This window comes from Passer montanus, unplaced genomic scaffold, assembly GCF_014805655.1.
Source record: "Passer montanus isolate IOZ18808 unplaced genomic scaffold, ASM1480565v1 scaffold54, whole genome shotgun sequence".
Classification (NCBI taxonomy): Eukaryota; Metazoa; Chordata; class Aves; order Passeriformes; family Passeridae; genus Passer; species Passer montanus.
In genome coordinates, this window is record NW_024370374.1 from 3,933,220 (window position 1) to 3,955,247 (window position 22,028).

The 22,028-nt window shown below is 40.1% G+C and overlaps 2 protein-coding genes and 1 long non-coding RNA gene across 7 annotated transcripts in view; 2 read left to right on the forward strand and 1 right to left on the reverse strand.

Annotated features, from left to right (window-relative positions):
• The window catches only part of HIPK3 (homeodomain interacting protein kinase 3), a 67,966-nt gene extending 64,686 nt beyond the window's left edge, over window positions 1-3,280 (reverse strand). For 2 of the 5 annotated variants that reach the window (XM_039725134.1, XM_039725130.1), the window contains exon 1: window positions 2,713-2,849. The gene's annotated coding sequence lies outside the window, so the exon portion shown is untranslated. Of the gene's footprint in view, window positions 1-2,304; window positions 2,628-2,712; window positions 2,850-3,144 lie in introns of those variants that run through there. The other 3 variants (XM_039725133.1, XM_039725131.1, XM_039725132.1) reach the window with 3 other exon arrangements.
• On the forward strand, window positions 1,769-10,429 carry LOC120509841 (homeobox protein unc-4 homolog). The gene is made up of 3 exons (XM_039724970.1): window positions 1,769-1,859; window positions 2,466-3,249; window positions 10,127-10,429. The coding sequence occupies exons 1-3, from the start codon at window positions 1,769-1,771 to the stop codon at window positions 10,152-10,154; spliced, it is 903 nt and encodes a 300-aa protein (XP_039580904.1). The 3' UTR covers window positions 10,155-10,429.
• Window positions 7,549-10,078, forward strand: LOC120509912. The gene is made up of 2 exons (XR_005629369.1): window positions 7,549-7,615; window positions 9,096-10,078. It is a non-coding gene; the product is annotated as an uncharacterized LOC120509912 (long non-coding RNA).
• Window positions 10,430-22,028: the final 11,599 nt, after the last annotated feature.

The following is a 22,028-nucleotide window of genomic DNA, read 5'->3' on the forward strand; positions in this document are numbered from 1 at the left end:
GTGAGGGATCTCACGAAACAGAATATTTTGGTGACCTCGTGGTGTACAGAGTGGTACAAACAAGCTTTTCTGAAGCCTGAAAGGTGGATACTATTTCACAAAATTCAACAGCAAACTCGTGACAGAGGAATGTTGGTAGGACCACCATGACACTTCCACATTTCCTCTTCCCTCAACCAAGGATCACCAGGTGATTATTGAGCCTGCTCTACCCAACTTGTACTTCTGTCAGTCAGAGCAGTTTAATTCAGCTCTAATGCTTCTACAGATCAGATTAAATCATTTTATATATTCAGAAAAGCCGAGGCTGATCTAATAAAAAAAAAGTAGAAAGGCCTCTCTGTCCTCTGCTTTACTCCCCAAAGTTCTGTGCAGAAAGCAACACTGCCTGCAGGAACTGTTCTGTAAGCGCACAGCACTCACATGCCACGACACCCCACACTGCAACAGCAAAATTTAGCTCCACTAAAAGCAGTTTCTCCTGTATTTAACCTTCCTCCAAAATACATGTTCAGCCTCAAATGACAGTGCTGTTCCCGTTACCGACACTGCTTTTCTCTCCCCTCACATACAAGAAAGCCAACCACAAAATTCCTGTTCCAAAACGCCCTGCTTTGTCAAAAGGGCCTTTGTTGCCATGATGAGCATGCTGGCAAAAGGGAAAATACAAGAAAGAGATCCTATAGAGGTAAAAAGAAAACTACTCTAAAAACAGGAAGCATGCAATCCCTTCAGAGAGGGGTACATACACCTCAACACGTGAGCTTGGAAAAACACAGCCTGACATTCCTACACCTTTGGACTGGGGTTTCCACAAGAATTTAGCGCAGTTCATTCTGCTCCACCCAGGGGCTTGGTGAGCTAACCAACCCTCTGCCTCTGAAAGTGCCTCTCAGCCTCCCATCCCCTTTCACAGGTGCCATCAACCCCACAGAGGCTTTTGGAAAAATCACCAATTTGTTTTGAAGCAAACTGGAGGACACAAGGAGAAAAGCAGCACATGCAAATCCTGGGTTTTGTTGTTTTTTTTAATCGGTTAGTTCTGAAAGATGAGTTGCAAGCTCAGTGTCCCTCCCCACACCCTGCCTTTGTCTCTGCTATCTTGTTGTGCAGGAGCCGGTCTCATTTCCCTGTTTCCATAGGTAGCTGTTTGAAAGAGACGAGGGAGGAAACACGCACACGCAAAAAAAAAAAATAAAAAAACCGAAACAAAGAAAAATCACAAGCGCCGCAGAGACCCCAGGGCAGGGGCAGCTTCCCGAGCAAATTTTTCAATGAAACTTTATCCCAGCTCATGGAATCCACCCAATTACAGCCCGCCCCCATGCCGGGAGAGCCGCGCACCACCACCGCAACCGGGACTGGAGCACCCAGCCTAATTTATCCATCAAAAAAAAAAAAAAAAATTTACAAGCACGAGCGGCGCCACACCCCGAGCCAGCTACTCCCAGAGAAGCCCCCAGGAAGAAGCGGAGGGAGGGAAAAGCCCAGGGGCTCCCAACAGGCGCTTCCATAAAAGGTCCGCGGCAGCGCAGATGGAGCCAGCGCTGCCCCGGGATCGGCTTTAAAGCCCCGGTAAGCCCGCCTTAACACTTCGCTCCATTTATTTGCCATCTCGCCACGCCGCTTCGTAATACAGTATTGACCCATTTTCCAGGTGCTTAATTAATCTCTCTGCTGGCTGCCACGCTTGTTAGGCACTTAGCGTGGGTATTTTAAACTTAGTTTATAGAAAGCTCTAGCAAATTAAGTCTGTTACGGAATTATTATGTCAGAAAGTCCTCGCAGTCCATCGCAGCTTTCCTACTTGGTGCGACATCAATCAGAGCCTAAACTTTTTGCAAACGATGTCACGGGAGGTAATACTGGGTAGAAAATAAATAATCACAGAAGAAACATGCATTGTTATCAACAGCTACAGCTTCGCCTAATGTAATCATCTCTCACAGTAACATACTTTCCCACCATTTAAAGACACTAGAATAAGTGAAATAAACAAGGCAATACACAAGCAGGGAAACTGGAAATACACAAGCAGGAAGCTGCAAAAACATCAGAGCGCCACATAATTTCTGGCAAGTCTAGCCCTGGAGTGCCAAAAACTAAGTTAACAAAGAAACAATCGCAGTTTCTGACATTTTAAGTCAGATGTAACAGTTAGTAACAAAAGTATAGCCTCAAAAAAAGCTCTTTATTATATACGTGTAAACACATAGCACTGACGACTGAGGGCTAGATGTAAATAAAAATAATTTTTACACACTCCTCGCTATTTCCTAGAGCGTTAAACATATGTAAACGCACCTGCCAGCTTTACAATTAATACCACGACGAATCCAGAACAAACCCCGCACAATCCCTGCCGCAACCATTACGGCAAAGCCTCCGGCAAACAAACCCCTCTGCTTTTCCAGAGCTCGATCTCGGGAACTGACCAAATTTTAAAGCGTCCGCTTCCTTTCCAGTTGCTGTGAGTGCTCCCGGCCCCGGGCACCATTTGCCGCCCCAGCTCCCCCCCAGCGCGGGTCTCTGCTCGGGGGCCAGGGGCGAGGGTCGCGTCCCGCCGGGACTGCCGGGAGCGCCCGCGGCGGCGGCCGAGCAGCACCCGGAGCGGGAGGAGCCGCGCCCGGCGCCGCCCCGGGACCCCCCGAACGCTGCCGCCGGAGGCAGAGGCAGCGCCGCCCGCCGGGGCCGGCCCCGCTGGCCGCTCACCTTCACGGGTCGGGCCGCGCTGGCGTCCGCGCTGCAGCTGCCACCGCCGCCCTGGGCATGTCCGGGAGCGCTCCGGGAAGCGCCGCTCGGGCCGGGCTCAGCCGCTCAGCCCCGCCGCTGCTGCCGCCGCCGCCTCGGCCGCTGCCATCTTGTCCTGGCGGCTGCGAGGGAAGAGCCCCGGCTCAGCCCGCTCGACAGACCGGGCCTCCGCCTCATCTTCCCGGGGAGGGACCCAACCCGCCCCCGGCCGCCCCGCGCTCCGCTCCTGCCCTCCCGCACCGCCCGGCCGAGGCTGCTGTGCGGCCGTCACCGCCCCCGGCAGCAGCTCGGCGGCGGAGCCTCCTCTGCGCCAGCTCCCCGGGAAGTCCTGGGAGGACAACTTGAGATGCTCCTACCGCGAACTCCCCTCTCTGCGCCCCGGTCTGTCGCTACCTGGAGGAAGGCCACCTCGTGCTTCGTGGGGGCTCTGCGAGGAGCGCCGGTAAAACCCGCAGTAATCCTCCGGTGCTGGCCATCCCCATCACCACACCCCGAACGGTGAGCTCTCCGTCCCATCTCGTTAGCTGCCAGCGCTCATTCACACACACATAACGTGCATAGCCATGAGCAAACTGGTGCCAGGACAAAGGCCTGACTCTGCCGACCTGGAGCTTAGAAGATGACACGGTGAGAATGAACATGTGAACTCCCAGTTGATTTAAATGAGTGCTGTGGCCTTGTAAGACACAGAGACTTCCCCAAGCCAGCCCTGAAAACAACCGTGAAGCACCGACCTTCCAGATCTGGTCTGACATCCTTGCCTGGCCAGCAGTCCTTGCCACGCTAGCCCGAGCCCATCAGACACTCTGCTAGCTATAGAGGTAACGGGACAGAACAAAGGTATTGACCAGTTTGCGCCCTGCATTACAGTTCAGCTTTTTGTCTTGCTCAACTCTTCACAAAATAACAGGATACACCCCCAGTAACGACGTGTCCCTAATATTATACATCACTTAAATATTAGTGGTTTGTAAGACTGGTCGGCTTCTGCAAACAGCATTCTTGACCCAAAATAGTGTTCAGCTGATGTGGGGCAAAAAAGGAATTACTGTTTGCCTATAAAGTATTTAGCCCCAAGATAAATCCTTGGCTACAGCTACAACTGGACATCACATGCTTCTCCACCTCTTGCCAAAAATAACAAAGAATTTCTTTATTTACTTGCACAACTACACGTACTCTGCTATTTTTTCTCACTACTTGTTCCAGTATTTTCAACACGTGTCTGCTTGATTTTAACCTTTATTTAGGACCAGTCCTTGTAATAAAGATTGTTAGGATGTGAAGTCAGAATTTGAATTAATTAATTGGAGAAGCCAGACTTATTGTAAGGAAGTGCTAAAACCTTACATTAGTTTTACTGCCACAACACCACCAATTTTCAGTCTTGTAAGTAATGAGCCATATAATTTAGGGCTGAGGAGGAAATAGGTGGGTGTCAATGGTAGTAAATTATAGCATTCAAGAGCTGCTCATAACATCTATTGCTTACTAATTTTAGAAATATTGATCAAGCTCCTAAAAAAACCCATCCTACAGAGTTATTTCTACATGTTTTATTAACATATAAATAGACAGTAAATGTTGATAAACATTCTTGTTGATTACTTAACCATACAAATTCTAAAATGGCTTAACAAAAAAAAAGCACATTAAATATATGCTGATGCAATCCATACTTCATCTGCAAACTTAAATTGGTGTATATCACCCCAAATTGTGATCCACTGACGAGTCTCAACATAATTTTTCCAGCTGTTTTTTAGGATCTATTTCTAGCAAATTTCTCATGTTTCACCATGCACCTTCCTCCAGTTTGATAACCAAAACAATCCAAACACAGTTGTAAATTTGAATGTTACCAATCCTCTGCTAACAGGCAAAATGATGAATCCAATGCTCCATGGGTACACCTGCACAATTTTAACCAACTTTCAGAAACACATTTTAATTTAGATTTAGAAAAGAAGGGGTGACTTTGGGCTCATTAACCTCTCTTATCATACTGTTCTCTCACTGTATTTTTGGGTTGGCCACGTTTGGTAACTGGCAGCACCTCCTGAAACATGCCAGCCCTGTCAGTTCTGTCTTCATGTTCCAGTTTTTGCTAATTAGATCAAGCTAGGCTTCACTCACCTTGCAACAGGAGTATCAGCAGCGTGTAATCAAACCCTCAAATCTCGTTGAAGCTCCTTCAGTTGCCTTTGTGGAGCACAGCACCCCTCTGCAGATCCATTGTTTATCCTTACTTCCTTTCGAGCTCCCTCAAGAAGCTCCCTTCTTTGGCAGCTGTTTCAGTTAAAGGTTTCCCCACCATCAGGACTGAGGGCTGGCCAGGGCCAGTGGGAGCTGGGGTGATGAACCTCCCCTGTCAGTGACTCCTAGGGATTACTTTGGCCACAAAATAGTTTTGAAGTGCCCACAAAGCACACTAAAACAGCATTAGATGTATCAGCCAGCTTTAAACACTGTGATGACCGTTTCTGTCAGGGGTTAAAATCTGACTGTGACTGTGTCTGAGAAGCCCTCACATGACTTTTTTTTTTTTTGTCACCTAGAAAACAGCAAACACTTCCCTGTCCTAATTTTTCCTTGGCAGGTACATTTGTGCTGGTAGGCAATGGAGGGGTTAATGTGGAAACTCCTGTTACACCTGTAAGTGCTGTGGGCTCCTGATAACGTTTGGAGGGGAGGGTTTTGTTTCAAAGTGCTTAAGTAACTCAGTGGATGGAGGCTCTGTGTCATTTAGATTCATTTATGAAGTTCAGCTCTGAAACACACACCCCCGTGGGCTCCTGTTCCTCCTTGTCTCCAAGCCTTTGCAGAGGAGAAGCACTAGTTAGGTGTGAGTGCTCTGAGTGGAAAATACAACCCAGAAGTTAGAAGAAGAGGATATTTCTAACAGATGTAATCTATTATGCAGCAAAAAGAAACAATCTGAGGACAAACACAGGCTAGAAGCTTTTGGCAGAACACCTACCAATGACATTTTGTGCTATTTTTGTTACCAAAATCCCAAGTGTAGATGCAGGCTGAAAATGCTTTGGCTAGAACAATTTGTTTTACTCCTCAAACTGCTATAAGCTGTATCATCAAAACACTTTTTACAGCCAGGGTGAGTTGTTCATACCAGTTTATGGGTTGCTTGTATCAGCTTGACTCTTAATTTTTGAACAAGCTTGAGTCCTATCAAAACACTTTTTACAGCCAGGGAGAGTTGTATGGGTTGCTTGTATCAGCTTGACTCTTAATTTTTGAACAAGCTTGAGTCCTGACTGAGCCTCTGCCATCAGAGGTAAGGACAGGAGAAGGCAAGACCACAGGGCTGTAATTCCATCCAGAAGGCTCAGAATTACACCAATAACAAAGGTGCAAGTGCATGAAACAGCGAGGCACAGTGCAAAGGGACAGACCTGGCCTCTCACAATTCTCCTGAGCAGTTACATTTCCCCAGTGATGCTCTCCACTGAACATCCCATTCAGCTCACCCCGCAGAAAAGGCTTTCCTTGGGTCAGGAAAGCACCCAGTGACTGTCAGAGCTGACACAAAGAGGAAGGCAGAGTTTTTCCTTTGCACTTGCATGGAAGAACCGAGTTTTCTGGGCAGAAATTATGAAATCCAAACAACCCAGAAGCTGCTTGGCATTGTGGTGTTGTGACCCCTGCAGGTGTCCAGGCCTTCACAGGTGGAACAAGCAAAGGTTCCACTTAAATTTTTCTTTTTTTAAAACTTGAAGGCCACAGTCTTTAGTGTTTCCTACAGTATTAAATAATTTGTTAAGCAGATAATTAATTCATGCATTCAAATGATAGGATTTGAAATCAGTATTTACTGTGTAGTATTTTGTGTAGTATGTACTGTGTAGTATTTCACATTGGCTGAAATATTTTATGCTTACAGGATTTATCCTGCCCAATCAGACAGAAGACTGGACAAAAATAAGTATTCTTTTTGCTTCACAATTCCTTATCTAAAGCATTTTTAACTGATGTTATTGTCACTGAAGTATGACTTGTATTATGAGAAACAAGCATTCGATATTCTGCATTTGGATCAAAATTTTCAAGATCCAAATTCCTGTGGAAACATGTAAAGGGGTGAGAGCTAAACTGATAAAAAGTGATCTTTTAAAATATAAAAATTGAAATGTACACTTCCCACTGATTACCATCATATTCAGATAAGCATAGTTCAAAGTTCCCCATCTCCCCTCTCCACAGATGTGTTTGCTAGATGTATCCAAAATCCAACCTTCTGTTGCTGGGTGTAAATGGAAAATTACTTTCAAATTTAAAGCAAACATACACTTTGTTCCTTTTGCAACAACTGCAAGGTCAGTTGAGAAGCACTGTGTTTCCTCAATTGAAAAACACACAAGTTTCTCTTGCATTTTCCACTGAGACATTTGCAAAAATAAGCACAAATTTCACCTTTTATTTCCACATTATTTTTTTGCAGATTTAATGCAGGATATATATAAAAAATTTTTTAAAAATTTTTAAAAAAGAGGACATGGTGAAGCGGAGGTTAGTGAAAGTATTTGTTTATTGTTTGCTGTTTAACTTACAAATGCAACAGCCTGGCTCCTCTGTAAAGATTCAAAAGCTGTTGGGGACAGAAAATGCTTTCCATGGGCTCGTGGTGGTTTCTGGGGCTTTGTGCCTGCTCGTGGCAATGTTCATTTCACAAAGACACCACAGGTCCCTGTGCATCTCCATCCACTGGGGCTCTTCCAAAGAAGAAAATCAGATTAAAGCATTCTTCAGGTTGCCTCTCTTTCTGCTTGTTCCTTCCTCAGCTTTAAAGCCCAGCTACGAGAAACCTCCTGCACCATCCTGACATTGCTATTTCAAATTCTGCCAGGTAATGGTAGAATTTTCTCTTAGGAAATAAATTTGTCTGGTATCTAAAGGTAATGATAGGGTGACTAAAATGGTAATTCTTGGAAAATGTGAGAAGGCATCTAAAATCTTTTTGGTTATCATGTGCATAAAAGCTGGCTGACTTGAGATGAAATGCATTCCTCATCCAAACTAAAACACTAATCCCCTAACTTAAGGCAGAATAACTACACTGTAGAATCATTAAGATTGCAAAAGACCTCCAAGATCATCTAGTCCAACTTTAATAGAAGAGTGATGTTTATGTAGAAGGCAAAGGGAGAAAAACATAAGTAGAAAAATAGAATTAATTTATCTTGAAATTACATAAATACCTATTAGTTCAATTTAGGTTTTACAGAACTTTTCTCTTTTTTTTTTTTTTCTGGTTGTTTCTTTTCAACCTTCTTGTCCTTTTCAGTGCCATAGTTGTTGAAACAGCTAACTGGGACAACTATAATTTAAAAATATGGCACCCTGCTAATTGTCACAGATGATTTTGCTCAGGGCCACTGTGAGATATTTATTTCTCTGCTTGTGTTCACATTTCATCAATAGATGTAGATTTCACAGATGCTTCATTGCTGTGTTTCAAACTATGCTAAGATCTTGCTGATATTAACATATTTTCTTTAACAAAGAGTTAAAGAAATGCAATATTTTCGGGGTGGTTGAAATATCTTTACTGGATCACGTAAGTATTGTATTTTTCAGGCTGTATTTTCATTTTCAGTTTGGTTTTCCTCTTTGTTAGAGCCATAGAAGTAGATCATTCCTCACTCAAGTACCTTAGGAGGTCCACAAGGAAAGGGTTTGTTCAGGAAATGGTCACAATAATGTGCATTTCGTGTCTGACACTGTACATTTTCTTGCATTTTCTTTACTATTTTCATGTAGTCAGTAGCCTTGGTGGTGCCTGAGTGCCTTTCACATAACTGTATTTAGTAATTACATTTCTGTGCTCAATCTCTCTTAGCAGGAAAAGAGCTGGAAGTGTCTGTTAGGGTTAATGAATGTTAAATGTGTACAAAAATATAGTATGTTTCTACTTTCGAGGTGTTTGGCAAGGACAAATATATTTTACAATATCTGACTATTACAACATATAAAGAGAGAAACTGATATAAACAGAGAATTATAATATTCAAAGCAATCAACAAAAAATGAGATAATCCACTCCCAATTTAATGATAGCCAAACATTGGAAAAAATGTTTATTTTACATAAAAGTTAAAAAAACACTGGAACATTTTTTTCTGTGGAGGAGAAAAATTACCTTTTAAAAATAAAAAGTATATTTAAAATTAAAATTCCAATGATATTGTGCTAATTTTTAAAAATCTTTAATAGCAAATATTGCCATTTTTTCCTGTTGTTTTGAAATAAGCATCAATAAGCACCCTACATTTAAGAATATCCATAGGGTAGCATCTACTAATACTACAATAATTTCATTTTTACAGGTGAGTAATGACTTCTGTCTTCAGTGACTGATACATTGCAAGATCAAGGGCTGCAGACAGATGAAGAGCACCAGTGTTCCAGCTGACCTCACTTTCCAAAATGCATCATTCCTTCAAATAAACGTCATTGAGCACAGGCAGGCAGTGGGATGACAGAACTCAAAGATAATCCTGCATTAGCAGCAATGTCCACTGACTGCAGGGAAAACACTGACAGCAGTAAAGGTGTCTGGGGCTGTGCTTTTGCAGCACGTTCCAAAGTAAATAGTCTGATTAGCTGGCTGCTGGTCCAGGCTGATGTTGTCCAAGTTTTATCTCCATGCAGAATGTGTCAGCCTCCCCCAGCAGCTCTGACTCTGGCGCTGAATCACAGCCAAGCCTATTTTAGAATTAAATGGAAGATGACCTCGTTACCTGGCTCTCTCCAACCTCACTGTGAAAGCACTTGAGGACTGAGCCAGGGCTTTGCTGTCAGCAGCTAAAAACAAACCCCAAAGTGCACAAAAGCCCTGTTTTGTGGCACTGGTGTGAGGCCCTGTCACTAATCTGTCTGTGGCACAAATCCCTCCTGAGAAGCAGTTTTACCCCAGTCCACCAGCACGTGGCTTGCAAATGTCCATGAACCCACCCTCCCTTAACAGTTTAATACATCAGCAACTTCTCCATGGGTTTTCCTACCTTTTAAAAGCAGATAGCCTTATTTCTGCCCTCCCCCATGAGACATCCTTAATGAAAGAACAGTTTAAATATCTTCTAAAGGTGTAAATTACCACATTAGGGACTCTCCTAGAACGAACAACAGAGGAGGCACATTATCTACATGAGTTATGAAAACAGATCAAACCATTCTAAAGAAAAAACCATTTCCTTCTTTAGTAAAGAAGGAAATTTCCCTATAAATTATTTTCCCTATAAATTCTATTTCCCTATAAATGTCCTTATTCAGAGGTGCAAACGTTCTAATAGAATTCTTACAAAACTTACGAAACTTGTGCTTATTTTTTTATTCTCCTGTTCCAAACCGGTAACAGCCCAAATCCCTTCCAAAGGAGAAGGTGATGCTCGAGAGCCGTTTAATGAATTGTTTTGACCCAGTGAAACACACCGTGTCCCCTGCTGGTAATGAGACACTCGGCAGAAAGTGTCACATGGCAGGGACAATGGCAGCAGGCTGTCACTACAGCCACAAAGCCACCTCGGAGCAATCTGTCCCCAGACAATGCAGGGGAAGATCAGGTAACACCTCTGAGCTCACTGCATGTGTACTTGGTGCTGCTGCTTTGACCTGTAGCATCTCCAGTTAATGAGAATTCTGGTAGTAAATATTTTATATTTTTAATATGTCTATATATATATATAATATATATATATATTATATATATAGACATATATATATAGACATATATATATACATATATATATATATAATATTTTTATACTTATAATATATATTACTATATTAAATTAATTATAATTAATTTAATTATAAGGATATCAAACTCAAAATCGTGTACATGCCAGGATTCTCAGAGTCTGGCAGCCAATTATACTTACAATATATATTACTATATATTATATTTTATATCTATAGAAATATAGAAATATATCGTATATATACATAATATGTATGTACAATTTTATATTTATTTTTCTTATTTTTATATTATTTGTATTATTTATTTTTATTTGTATGTGCATTTTTAATATTTATATATTTTTATTTTATATTTATTTTCTGTTTAATTTTTATATTTAGAAATATTTTCATTTAGTTTTTTAACACCTCTTTGCTAGTTAGAGGTAAAGTTCATGCTGTTTTCTGACTCACAGACACTTCTAATTAAACAAATTTAATTTTAAAATGTTTTAGTGTAAAATTCACAGAAAATATTGTCTCCCCATGGATTTTGTGCGAAGGTAGACAGAAAATCACTGGGGTTTTATGGCTTTCTCATATTTTGATATAATTACCACTCTCTGCTACTGAAACAGCCTTACACATTTATGATCTGATGTTGAAAAGAATGGGATAAAAAAATAAATAAAATAAAATAAAATAAAATAAAATAAAATAAAATAAAATAAAATAAAATAAAATAAAATAAATAAAAACATGGTCATTAACACCACGTCATGCTCAGCACCCAAATGAACAGCAATGAGATACAACAGGTGAGAAAATGGAAGGACAGGAACTGCAGAGCACAAACCCAGGGAGGACTGAGCCTTGGAGATGAGGGTGAGATTTCACTCAAAATTATGTCCATGCAAGGATTCTCATGCACCCTCAGAGTCTGGCAGCAGCACCCCAATGATTCTGCTGGATTTTCCCTTGGAGGGGAGCTTGAGGAAAGGATGAATTGCCACCAGGACACAGAGGCACAAGGAAAGAACCTGGAGATCATGGTGAGATCTAACTCAAAATCGTGTACATGCCAGGATTCTCAGAGTCTGGCAGCCAGTGATTCTGCTGGATTTTCCCTTGGAGGGGAGCTTGAGGAAGGGATGAATTGCCACCAGCACACGGAGGCACAAGGAAAGGCCCACGGCTCCAGGATCAGGTGCTACTTCAGCTGGAGGTCTCAAGAAAACTGGAGATCCTTATAATTAAATTATTTTTGTCAATGCTACTTGTGACTTAAAAACCACAGTTTCCACATTTCTAATGTATGCACTGAACTTCCAGATCATTTTCAGGTTTATTTTTATTTTTTAAATACAAACTGCATATCTCAGAATAAGATAATGAAGAACATGTTACATAAATAGTAAATTTGTCAGGGATTGAAGTACTTCCATTCATATCTCTGGTGCCATATCTTACAAAGGAAACTTGTACAGATATTCCTGATAAGACAATTTAATACCTCCAAATTATTTTATCTTTTTTCTACCTCAATGACAAAAAGCATCTGTATGGACTTCACTATTTTTCTATAAGCATGTAATAAAATAATTTAGAAATAAAAAATACAAATCTGAGAGTAAAGCTATTTTCATTTAAAATATGCTTTATTAGTCAAGTTAATTTATTATTTAATTACATACATGTGGGAGACTGCAATCGGTAGTTCTTATTCTGGATAATCCTCAAAATGTGATAAAAGTACATCCTGTGAGGAAATGTATCACCTGTCACTCAAAAATACTTCACAAAAATATTTCACAAAAACACCAAGAGGCAGCAGAAGGCAATGGCTAAAAGGGCAAGTGTTAGGGCACAGACAAACACCTCAGAATTAAGGCACGACAAAGAGCAGGAAAAAGCTCTTTAATCAGCAGGGACGGGCTTTTCAAGCAGCCCGTGTGCAGAGGAGGAGCCACATCATTTATTTTAAAACACTGATTGTGTTTGAGGGTGTTTATTGTTGAGCAGTACTTTGTGTACACGCGTGCAGCCAGTTTTATGTCTCTTTTTATTCACTTCTTTATGACTTCTGCCTAAGCAGAGATTACAGAGCAGGGAAAGGACGTGCACAGGTCTTGGGAAGCAGCATCCCAGAACGTGGAAGTGGTGGGGAGAAACCCAAGAAGAAATTACTGAATACTCAAGAAGAAAATTTGCACACTAAATATTTTGTTTGTTTTCTTATGTATAAGATCAATGCTGAAATAATAGCAGAAGTTCCATTTTCATTGAAATATCTCCTGATGCTTCGTGTGTTGTAACTACTCCATCAAAATCAACCAAAATCTCACAATTTATATTAAACTACTAATGAACATTTAGGGGAAATACCCAGAATATCGGTATTAATTTTAATAGATATAGAGACAGCAGTATTAACAAAGTAGCCTCAATTATGGACCAGAATTTCCTGGGTCAGGAGTCCATAATATAATAAATACAAAATAGATTTAAATAGAATATAAATATAAATATAAATATAAATATAAATATAAATATAAATATAAATATAAATATAAATATAAATATAAATATAAATATAAATATAAATATAAATATAAATAGAAATAGAAATAGAAATAGAAATAGAAATAGAAATAGAAATAGAAATAGAAATATATATAAAAGTAAATATGGCTTCCAAATGAAATCTTGCAGAGCTTGCCATCCAAGTATCAGACAAGAGACAACAGATGGATTCAGAGAGAAAAAGAGGAGTGAACAAGAAAAAAGGAGACAACCTTGGCCAGCACTGTAGGGAGCATCATATGAGTGCACCAGCTGCCCACCTGCCTCAGGAGTCCTTATTTCCTGAAGGAAGAAATTTTGCCAGTGCCAGTTTTTATTCATTACTGTAGGACTGCCAACACTTTTTCTCTCCTGAAAGACAAAAACGTGTGTGTCTAAAGCCCAATAAATATGATGCAAGTCCTACTGAAATCTTCAAAAAGTACATCAGTGGCATGGACGGGATCAAGATTTTACTCAGATATTTTCAATTTCTTCAAGTAGAAGTTTAGACATGTATTCTCATGTCTAAATATGAGAGCCTCAAAAGTGAGCCCTTGGAGATAACAATTGAATGAGAAAAGTATTAAAAAAACCCCAGACAAACCTGGATTGTTAGTGTGGTTCCACTCCTCATTACATTCCATCATAAAGACATGGAAATCAGCTTTTTAGAGCCTGGCATGATGACAGCTATTTGACTCCTGAACTGAAAAGCAGTATAAATATTTCTGGGTTAACACATGAAATGTAACGATCAGACATCAACTGTTCTTTACCATTTAAATGTATTTCTTCAGGAGAAGCAAATTCATTTATTATAGCAGAAACTACTAACTGTTTCACAGCAGGGTATGAGTAGCTTCTCATTTATTTTTTATTAAATAGTTGTATCTGTTACATGTGTGAAAGATTGCTTTAGCTGCTTATGTGAGGCTTTTAAGGCAGAATAGCATTCCACTCAGCAGACAATACTGAAAAGCTCTAGTTCAATTCAGCAATTAACTTCCTTGTGTTTCATCACCAAGCACAAAATATTACCTTTAATTAAAAACACAATAGGAAATTGCCTAGTTATCTAGTTCTTTAACAGTGTACTTCTTAGTGTAAGGCACTTAAAACTAATTTAATCACTGTCTGTAGCTTTTGCACTAAGTTATACTTAAAAATGAACTGGTTAACTCATGTCCCTTAAGTTAAGCTTTATACCTAAGCACCAAGTGCATCTCCTGGCTTTATTTCTGATCAGTGTCTTGATGGCAACAACCTGGGCATTTATCCTTTCCCCCTTTCATTTCAGTGAGTGCATGTCTTATTTTCCACAGTAGCCTCCAAAATGCCTTCTGCTCCAGCAGACTCAGTTCTGTCATTTCTGATATTATTTGAATTTGTTATTTACAACAACTTTACGTTGCCTTTTGTACCTTATTACACTCACTGACCAACTGTGGAATCAAACTTCCTCATTAAACATCTTTGGCAAAGCTCCTTTCTGAATCATAATTTTCATTTAGTTTCTATTCAGAGTATAAATTTTAAAGCTTGATGTTTATTAGACAAACAATAATGGAGTTGTGGGGCCTCCAAAGTGATTTATTTTTGAGACCTCTTTCTAACCTTTTAATTTAAGTCTTAATTTGGAATTAGTTTAACATGAGAAAGTGAGATCTATTTTTCACTCTAATCCTAAATCAATATTAGCTCAGAAAATTTTTCTGTCTGAGCCAGAGAACATATATTATACCATTAAAAGTAACCTTTTGCAGGGAATATCACTAATGCTGCCTAAAAATAATTCATTTCCACAAATCAGAATGAGAAATCCATGGGGTTTTTTTTGCCCAGACACCTTAAAATAATTTTGTCTCTCCATAATCCTTCTCTGCATACTGCTCTTGCTTAATTGGTGCTAATGAGTATGTAAAATAAGGGAGAACACATCCCCTAAAATGTTTGCCTTGACAAATGTAGAAAGGTTCTTCTACCTCAGACACACCGAGACAGCCCACAGAAGGAACTGAGCTGAAGTACATTGGAAGAAAACCATAATTTAAATTCAAGAGTTTGATTACATTGCAACATGTTGACATTATTCATTGCAGATATCTACAAAATCATTACACTTCCATGAATTCTTCCATTTGAGTCAAATCGGTCTTTCTTAATAGAGATCCAGGTTTAATCAGTATTTCCCAGAGAAGAATGGTTAACACTGCAAAATTGCTGAACTTAATCCAGATATTAATCCAAACAAAACTCACTGAATATTTTGGTTTTTAAAAAAACCTTACAAATATAATCCCATCCTGGCACTGGGAATACGGGATTATTGCAAATTGTGTGGTTTGGTTTTAAAAAAAAAAATAAATTTAAAAAAGTTCCTAAGCTGTTTCCTTTTCCACTGATCATCACTCCCTTATTTTTAAAGCTCTTGAGATGGGTTTGTCTCCTGAGGGCACTGGGACTCCCTGCAGAATTTCCTCTCCCTGATGCAGAGCTCAGCCACCCATGGATGTGTCCGCAGCAGCTGCGGTGTCACTTCATGCCCCTGATGGTCCCAGGGACAGGGGCAGGACTGAAAACCAGCCAAAGAATCAAAGAGAAACGGTGCTAAAATCAGATTATTCTTCTTGCCAACACAAAGCTTTCCAGGAAATTCGCTTTCCAGATGAGGGAAATTGTAGTGGTCTGTGAGGAAGTACAAATTCAGCTGCAATGTCAGCAAGGTTTCAGTTTTCAAATGAGATAGTATTAAACAATATAAACATATAAATGTAATATTGTTAAATTTCACTGCATTCAGTAATTTTTCATCATGTAATAAGAGCATGCTTCTCCTGGGCTGTATGATTATTTTTCCATTTCCAAACCCCTCTCTCACACACACACAGAGGTTCAGACCCTTCCCTTTGTCCCCGCGTGCCGTAATTCCGGCTGGCTCTGGGGACAGGGTTCTGTGCCTGTGCCCCCAGACGTGTGCCAGGGCACACACTGTGTGCCATCCCCTGCTGGAATGGCCTGGAGGGGCTTGTCAGACAGCAGCAAACTGGAGCAGTTCTCATCTTTCACAGACACCAACCCAAAGGTACCCCTCAGTTGTGTCCATTCCCCACTTTTTCAGCCAGCATTCTGGTTTGTCTTTTCCTGGTTTGTCCTCTTCCCTTTACAAGCAGCTGTGATACTCAGTTGGTTTTCTGTTAAAGGCTATTGTAGTCTCACGGTTAAATTTCTGCTGTAATTCAGATTTATTTTGGTTTGGTCTGGGGACATGACAGAGGTTAACCCAATTCGCAGATCACATCAGATGAATCATACATGAAAAGTTTCCCAGGTCATTCAAGGTGAAACAGAATTTCAGATACAATACCCTCTTACAGAAAAAAAACCACAATATTCAAGTGACTGCTGAACAAAGACTTGCAACAAAATTCTGACTAACAAGCAGTGCTGGAAACAGTGTTCTCCCACATTTTGTGCTCCGTGCACACAGCAGCCACGAGCCCTGACACGTACAAAGCATTGTCTAGCAAAATGAAATCCCAGTGCTGATGAAACTCTGATTACCACCCACTGAAATGCCCAATTCTTCCCATGCCTTTTTGCATATTTCCCCCCCACCCAGCTGGCTGAGCCATCCTGCTGCAGTCCTGAGGTGTCTGCTTGTTAGTCTCTGTCTCTCAGGCAGGGGGTTAAGACTTTTTATTTCCAGTTAGGATTTTTATTTCTCCTCTGTTTTTTCTTTCCTTATCTCTGAAAAATGGTTTTAAAAAAAAGGTTGAGACAGAGTGTGAACACTAATTAGTAAAACGACTTCAACGTATGTACTTTATATTTTTCGAGTATATTCTACACATTATCAAAAAAAAAAAAAACCAACCCAACCTAGCAGCCAAGTCATTCTGTACTGATGGTACTAGGAAAACCTCTTTTACAGAAATAAAATTATGGTTTTGCAATGTCATAAAGAAGAAAAAAAAATTAAAGGTTGCCCAGAAATATCAAAAACATATGCTTTTTATGAAGAGCATACTGCAGAAACCATCTCATCTCCATGAATTAGCATTTGCTCATCCTCATTAACAGACACATATGCCTGCTTGTCCTGTAACTTAACACTGAAGGCCAAATTAAAAAGATGTCACACACCAGTTGCTGAACAGAATTCATCCATATAAAAAGTTCATTATTTAAAAGACTCTTAAGAGGATGCCAGCATTGATTTGAATTGACTCCAGGCATTTCTCTTCTTATTATCTGGGAGGTTGTAAGTTGCACTTACAAGGTTGGAAGTGGCACTTCACTTTGACACACAAAAAGGTATGATGCAAAACTGAAATCAGAGTAATAAACTCTGACAGAAAGAAGACATTAATAGGAGCAACCAATGACAAAATAAACTGTAGATCTAAGCAATGGCTTATCAAACCTAAGAGGATTTGCCTAATTAATCCTGTGTTGCACGGCTATCCAAATGGCTTTTCTGTCCAATCCATATTGTTGCTATTCATTACTTACTCTTGGCTTTCTAGAAACAAGAGACATATCACATAACAAGCTAAACAGTATCACCTATTTTTGAACTGCTTTACTGTACTATCCTGTAAGCAGTTAACTAATGCACTGCAAAAACAGTCCCAGAGCTCCAAATTGTTTGTTTGTTTTTAAAATTACAACCCAAAAGGTAACAGTAAGCACTAGTTCTTTGGAGAGCAGCATTTGCCTTTAGAAGGGGACGTCTTTTTTTAGAATAAATTGTGGAAAAAGCACTTTGTGTCTGCATACTTCATGTTTGGGTTTGAGTTTCCCGAAGAAAATGTGCAGGCTAACAAGAAGAGTATTGTCAGTGAAACCCAAATGGTCACAGTTTCAGGGCTGCTCTAATTGATAAATGTCAAATGTCTGACAAAGAGGCTTCAGAATGTGGCAGGTGTGTGTCATGTATAGTTTTACTGTCTAAGTAAAGCAAACATATGAAGAGATTAAAAAAATAGATTAAGTGTTTTATAAGCTACTGCTAGCCTACACTAGCCAGCTGAAGGCTTTAAATAATTTAATCCCTTCAGCAACTGCCAGTCCCAACTGCAATACTGAAACAAGGTCTGAATTCAGTTTGAAACCCAACAGGTGCAGTCTAATACTGCTTCCTTAATTCAGCTACTGATCTATGTTTATGCTTGTAGAGAACAGCATATTCTTAAATCCACCATGGCATTAATTAAATTAGTCTAAGTGCCTCTTGTTTTATCCCATCTTCTACTATCAAATTTACCTCAGACTGTACTTTGTTTCTTTCCCCTCCCCTCCAGAAATGCTCTTCATGCCAGATGGAAGACAAAGACTTCTCAAAACGCTTTTAAAATAGATATTTCTTTATATATAACTTACAGAAAAACACAAAATGAACCAGGGCAACTAAACAAAAGGAAACATTTAATACTGGTTTTCTTAGCATGAATTTTAATATTTGAAAGTGGAAGGAGATACTTAAAGTTATCAGCAAGCCAGGTCTCCAATGCCATATCACCACTTGTACTGACTCTTTTCCTTGGATAATCCAGGCAATTTAAGTTGTACTTGATGTGCATAAGCTATTTATCATTCTTATATGCTAAATATTTTTACCAACATTTGCTAGTATAATGAAATAATACATATTGACCAAAGCAATAATTCATTAGGAAAAAAAAAAAAGTCTGAGTGAAAAATAAGCAGCATCACTACAAAGTTTCCAGCAATGCTAACAGGGAGGGTCCCCACCACCTTCCTCCTTCAAATCATGGGCTCTCTAACAAACCACGGGGAAATGCTGCTTAGCACCCTACCTCCCTGAGAAATTTAAAGGTTAATCTACATTTGTCTCCAATCACAGGACAAGGGAAGAGAAAAATCCCCACCACTTCCCTTCCTTCACTTTGCCAGGGGAGCTGGGAGGTGGCACAATCCAAGGCACGACTTCCTTTCCCTCCCTTTCCATCCCTCTTGGGATGCACACTGAGAGTTTTGTCTCCCGAGCAATTAAGCAGCATGTTTGGCACATGCAAATGAGAGGACAGCATTGCCTTTTAATGCCATCTTTAATCCAAATTTCTGGATGCTTAAGTGGGGAGCCATTGGAATAGGAAGGCCAGCTCAGACAGCAGATGACAATTCAGTGTCATTCAATCAATCAGGACTATAATAAACCATGCCAGGGACAATCAGCCTTCTGAAAATGAGAACAGATTCCATGTACATTAAACAAAATGTTTTCTTAAATCCCAAGCTGCTCAAAACAGTAATACCTAGCTAAAAGAAAATGCTAAGATTGTCATCCATAAAAAATGTCTTGTGATTACAACAAAAAGTGAACTCTGCTGCACCAGCACAGATTTGAATTCCCAAAAATTTTACCAGCACATGGACAAACAATATACCCCCTAAGTCTATTACAAGCATCTTGGAAATCTTTGAAATTTCCATTGTTTTGCATATATGGAATGGAAATTTTAATTACTAATCAACAACTATTCTTTTGATTATGTGAAGTAATACAGGCACCACCCCTCCTCTAATTCAAAACTGCATGGATAATGTTGAGGTCTCTTGATTTTATTGACATTGACAATGTATTCTCTGATCCCAGTTGTACTTCAAAGCACCAAATGAATGAAATTTTGGAGAACAGAACAACCCAAAATGAATTCAAAGCTTCTGAAATGGCTCTACCACTTTGTTTATACAAGCCTGAAATTTAAAATTCCATTTCTAAATCATCTACTCCAGGATTTTGGCTTTTGAAAGAAGGAAAAGGCAGGAGGGTGGAAATTTACAAAAGGCATTGTAGGAAGGCTCAGCAGTGATTATAACTGTATTCTATTAACAAAGCCCAGTTTTATTTCAGAACTCTATGTCAACTTACAATATTTAGGCTATATGATTTTATTATTGTAGAAAGGTTTTTACATGAACAATTTTTAGTTATGTGAATAATCACTGCCTAATAATTCAGCACATAATCTTCTGGGATCAAGTTTGCATTATCAGATGTTTCTTAAGTATTTAATGAATATTATACTCAAGAAAATGGCAACCCAAAGCCCCTTGGCATTGCAGGGGTAATACTATACTACCCCATGGAGTTTTGGGGCAAAAGTAGTGCTTCTACAAAGACCTGCACTCCCAGAGACAGTTGGTACAATAATGTGTGTGAAAGCGTGATATAGACCTATAAAGCAGAGTCAGACATCTTAAAGACCTCAAAATAATAATAAATACTGGGTTAGTTTAAATTCCAGTCTGTGTGTTTTTAAAGTTCACTACTTTGCTTTTGTTTTCTAAAACAGTTGCTCAAGAAAATCTATATTAACTGAACCTATTTTTCAAGAACAGCAGGATTTTTAAGAAATACCTAAACCAAAACCAAACCAGCTACACTGAAATGAGGAGAGACTCCTAAGACCTGCCACTTGAAGAGAAGGCACTGCAGCTCCTCCTTTCTGTGTCTTGTAGAGATTTAATGGGGAATGAAATCATCTCGGTCCTCTTGGCCATTCCCTTCCTGGCAACATTTGTCCCCAGGTGGACATACCTAGCTGGAGAAGTGAATACATTTTTTCTTGCTTACTTGCAGTGTGAAGGGCTCACGATGCTCTGGGTAGCTCTCACACCGCCTGATGCACAAATCCAGGCAGAGTTTGCCCTTTCATCAAAAGCAATGCTCCAAATCTGCTTTATTTTGCTGTTCATCTGAATGCAGCAGAGTCCTGGTACACGACAGAAAACAATGCTACTTGCTAGAGGCAAGCAGGATTCCAAAGGCACAGCCTAATTTTTCCTCCAAGTCCTGCCAATGCACAGCATCGCTGACTCAGAGAGGCTGCCAAATTACCCTGGTACAGTGCTGTGGGTTTGTGACCAAAACAGCTCCCATGCAGGCTGCTCTGCCACACTGCACAATAATGTAAATATCCTCCTATTGTAGGGCTACTCCATGAAATCCATTGTCTTATCTAATGTGGAAGTGGTTAGTGGCAGGAGGAGCCTTCAGTTTTCACTGCTCCTTGAGCAACAATTGTCTGTGTTGAGCCTTCACTGGGAAGGCATCACAGCCTGGCAAGAGTCAGAGCAATTTAAGGTTACACTGGAATGCCCTGCCCACTGCTGTGCTCTTTCCTCTCTTCCACCCATGTGTCAGTCTTTCGGACTGTAAAAATTTCTGGAGCAGAAATTTTTGAATGGAGCAGGCCAGGTCACTCTAGAGATCCCAGATTTCATGACAGATGTTTGCCACAAACCAAAGGGAGTGTCCAAATTAGCAAAAAATGTTTGCCTTTGAACGGCATCCTTTTTTTTCAAAGCTGGAAAATGATGTTTCAAACACACGCTCATGTATTTTAATAGGCAGAATTTGGCAGAGAAGCACCCTGGAGAGAAATCCAGCCCTGCCCTGCTTGTGCCAATACGAACCTGATCACTCGTTCTTTAAAGTGAACAGTGGAGTCTCAAGTATCCACGGTGCCTCTGTAAAAACAGTACTTATTAAACAGGTTAATTAATAGCCTTGTTTTGTGGCTATTCCAGTGTTGTGGACACTGGAAATAAGGTTAGTAACCCCTCATTCCATTCGGGTTCCATCCCATGCCCAGTCACCTCAGCATGACTGTCTCCATCTAGCCAAGTAAATGGCAAATTTGTGACTGCAGGGTTTTTTCCACCTCTTCCACAGGAGGAAAAGTTAATGTCAAATTAATGCCTCTTGCACATGGGAGAGAAGAAGTGGTCTACTTGTGTCAATTCCTCATTCCTGTGAGAATTAATTCCAAGAGCACACAGCAGCCCCTCTGTTGTCAAGAGACTGTAAGCGATACGTGATAAGTGATACACGGAACAGGAGCAGTGGGCTACACCCACAGTGGTGTTAGTGCAAGGAAACATGTCACACCAAAGCTTAATGTAAACTGTGCACACCAAAGCTTCACCTAAACTGTGGACACCAAAGCTTAAACTAAAGTGTGGACACCAAAGCTTAACCTAAATTG

Excerpts from the sequence above, each read along its gene's own strand:
- LOC120509841 (XM_039724970.1), top strand. The coding sequence starts at position 1,769 with ATGTCAGAAAGTCCTCGCAGTCCATCGCAGCTTTCCTACTTGGTGCGA. Across the intron at positions 1,860-2,465 it reads TGCAAACGATGTCACGGGAG|TTGCTGTGAGTGCTCCCGGC; the intron begins GTAATACTGGGT and ends CTTCCTTTCCAG. Across the intron at positions 3,250-10,126 it reads CCATCACCACACCCCGAACG|CCCAAATCCCTTCCAAAGGA; the intron begins GTGAGCTCTCCG and ends AACCGGTAACAG.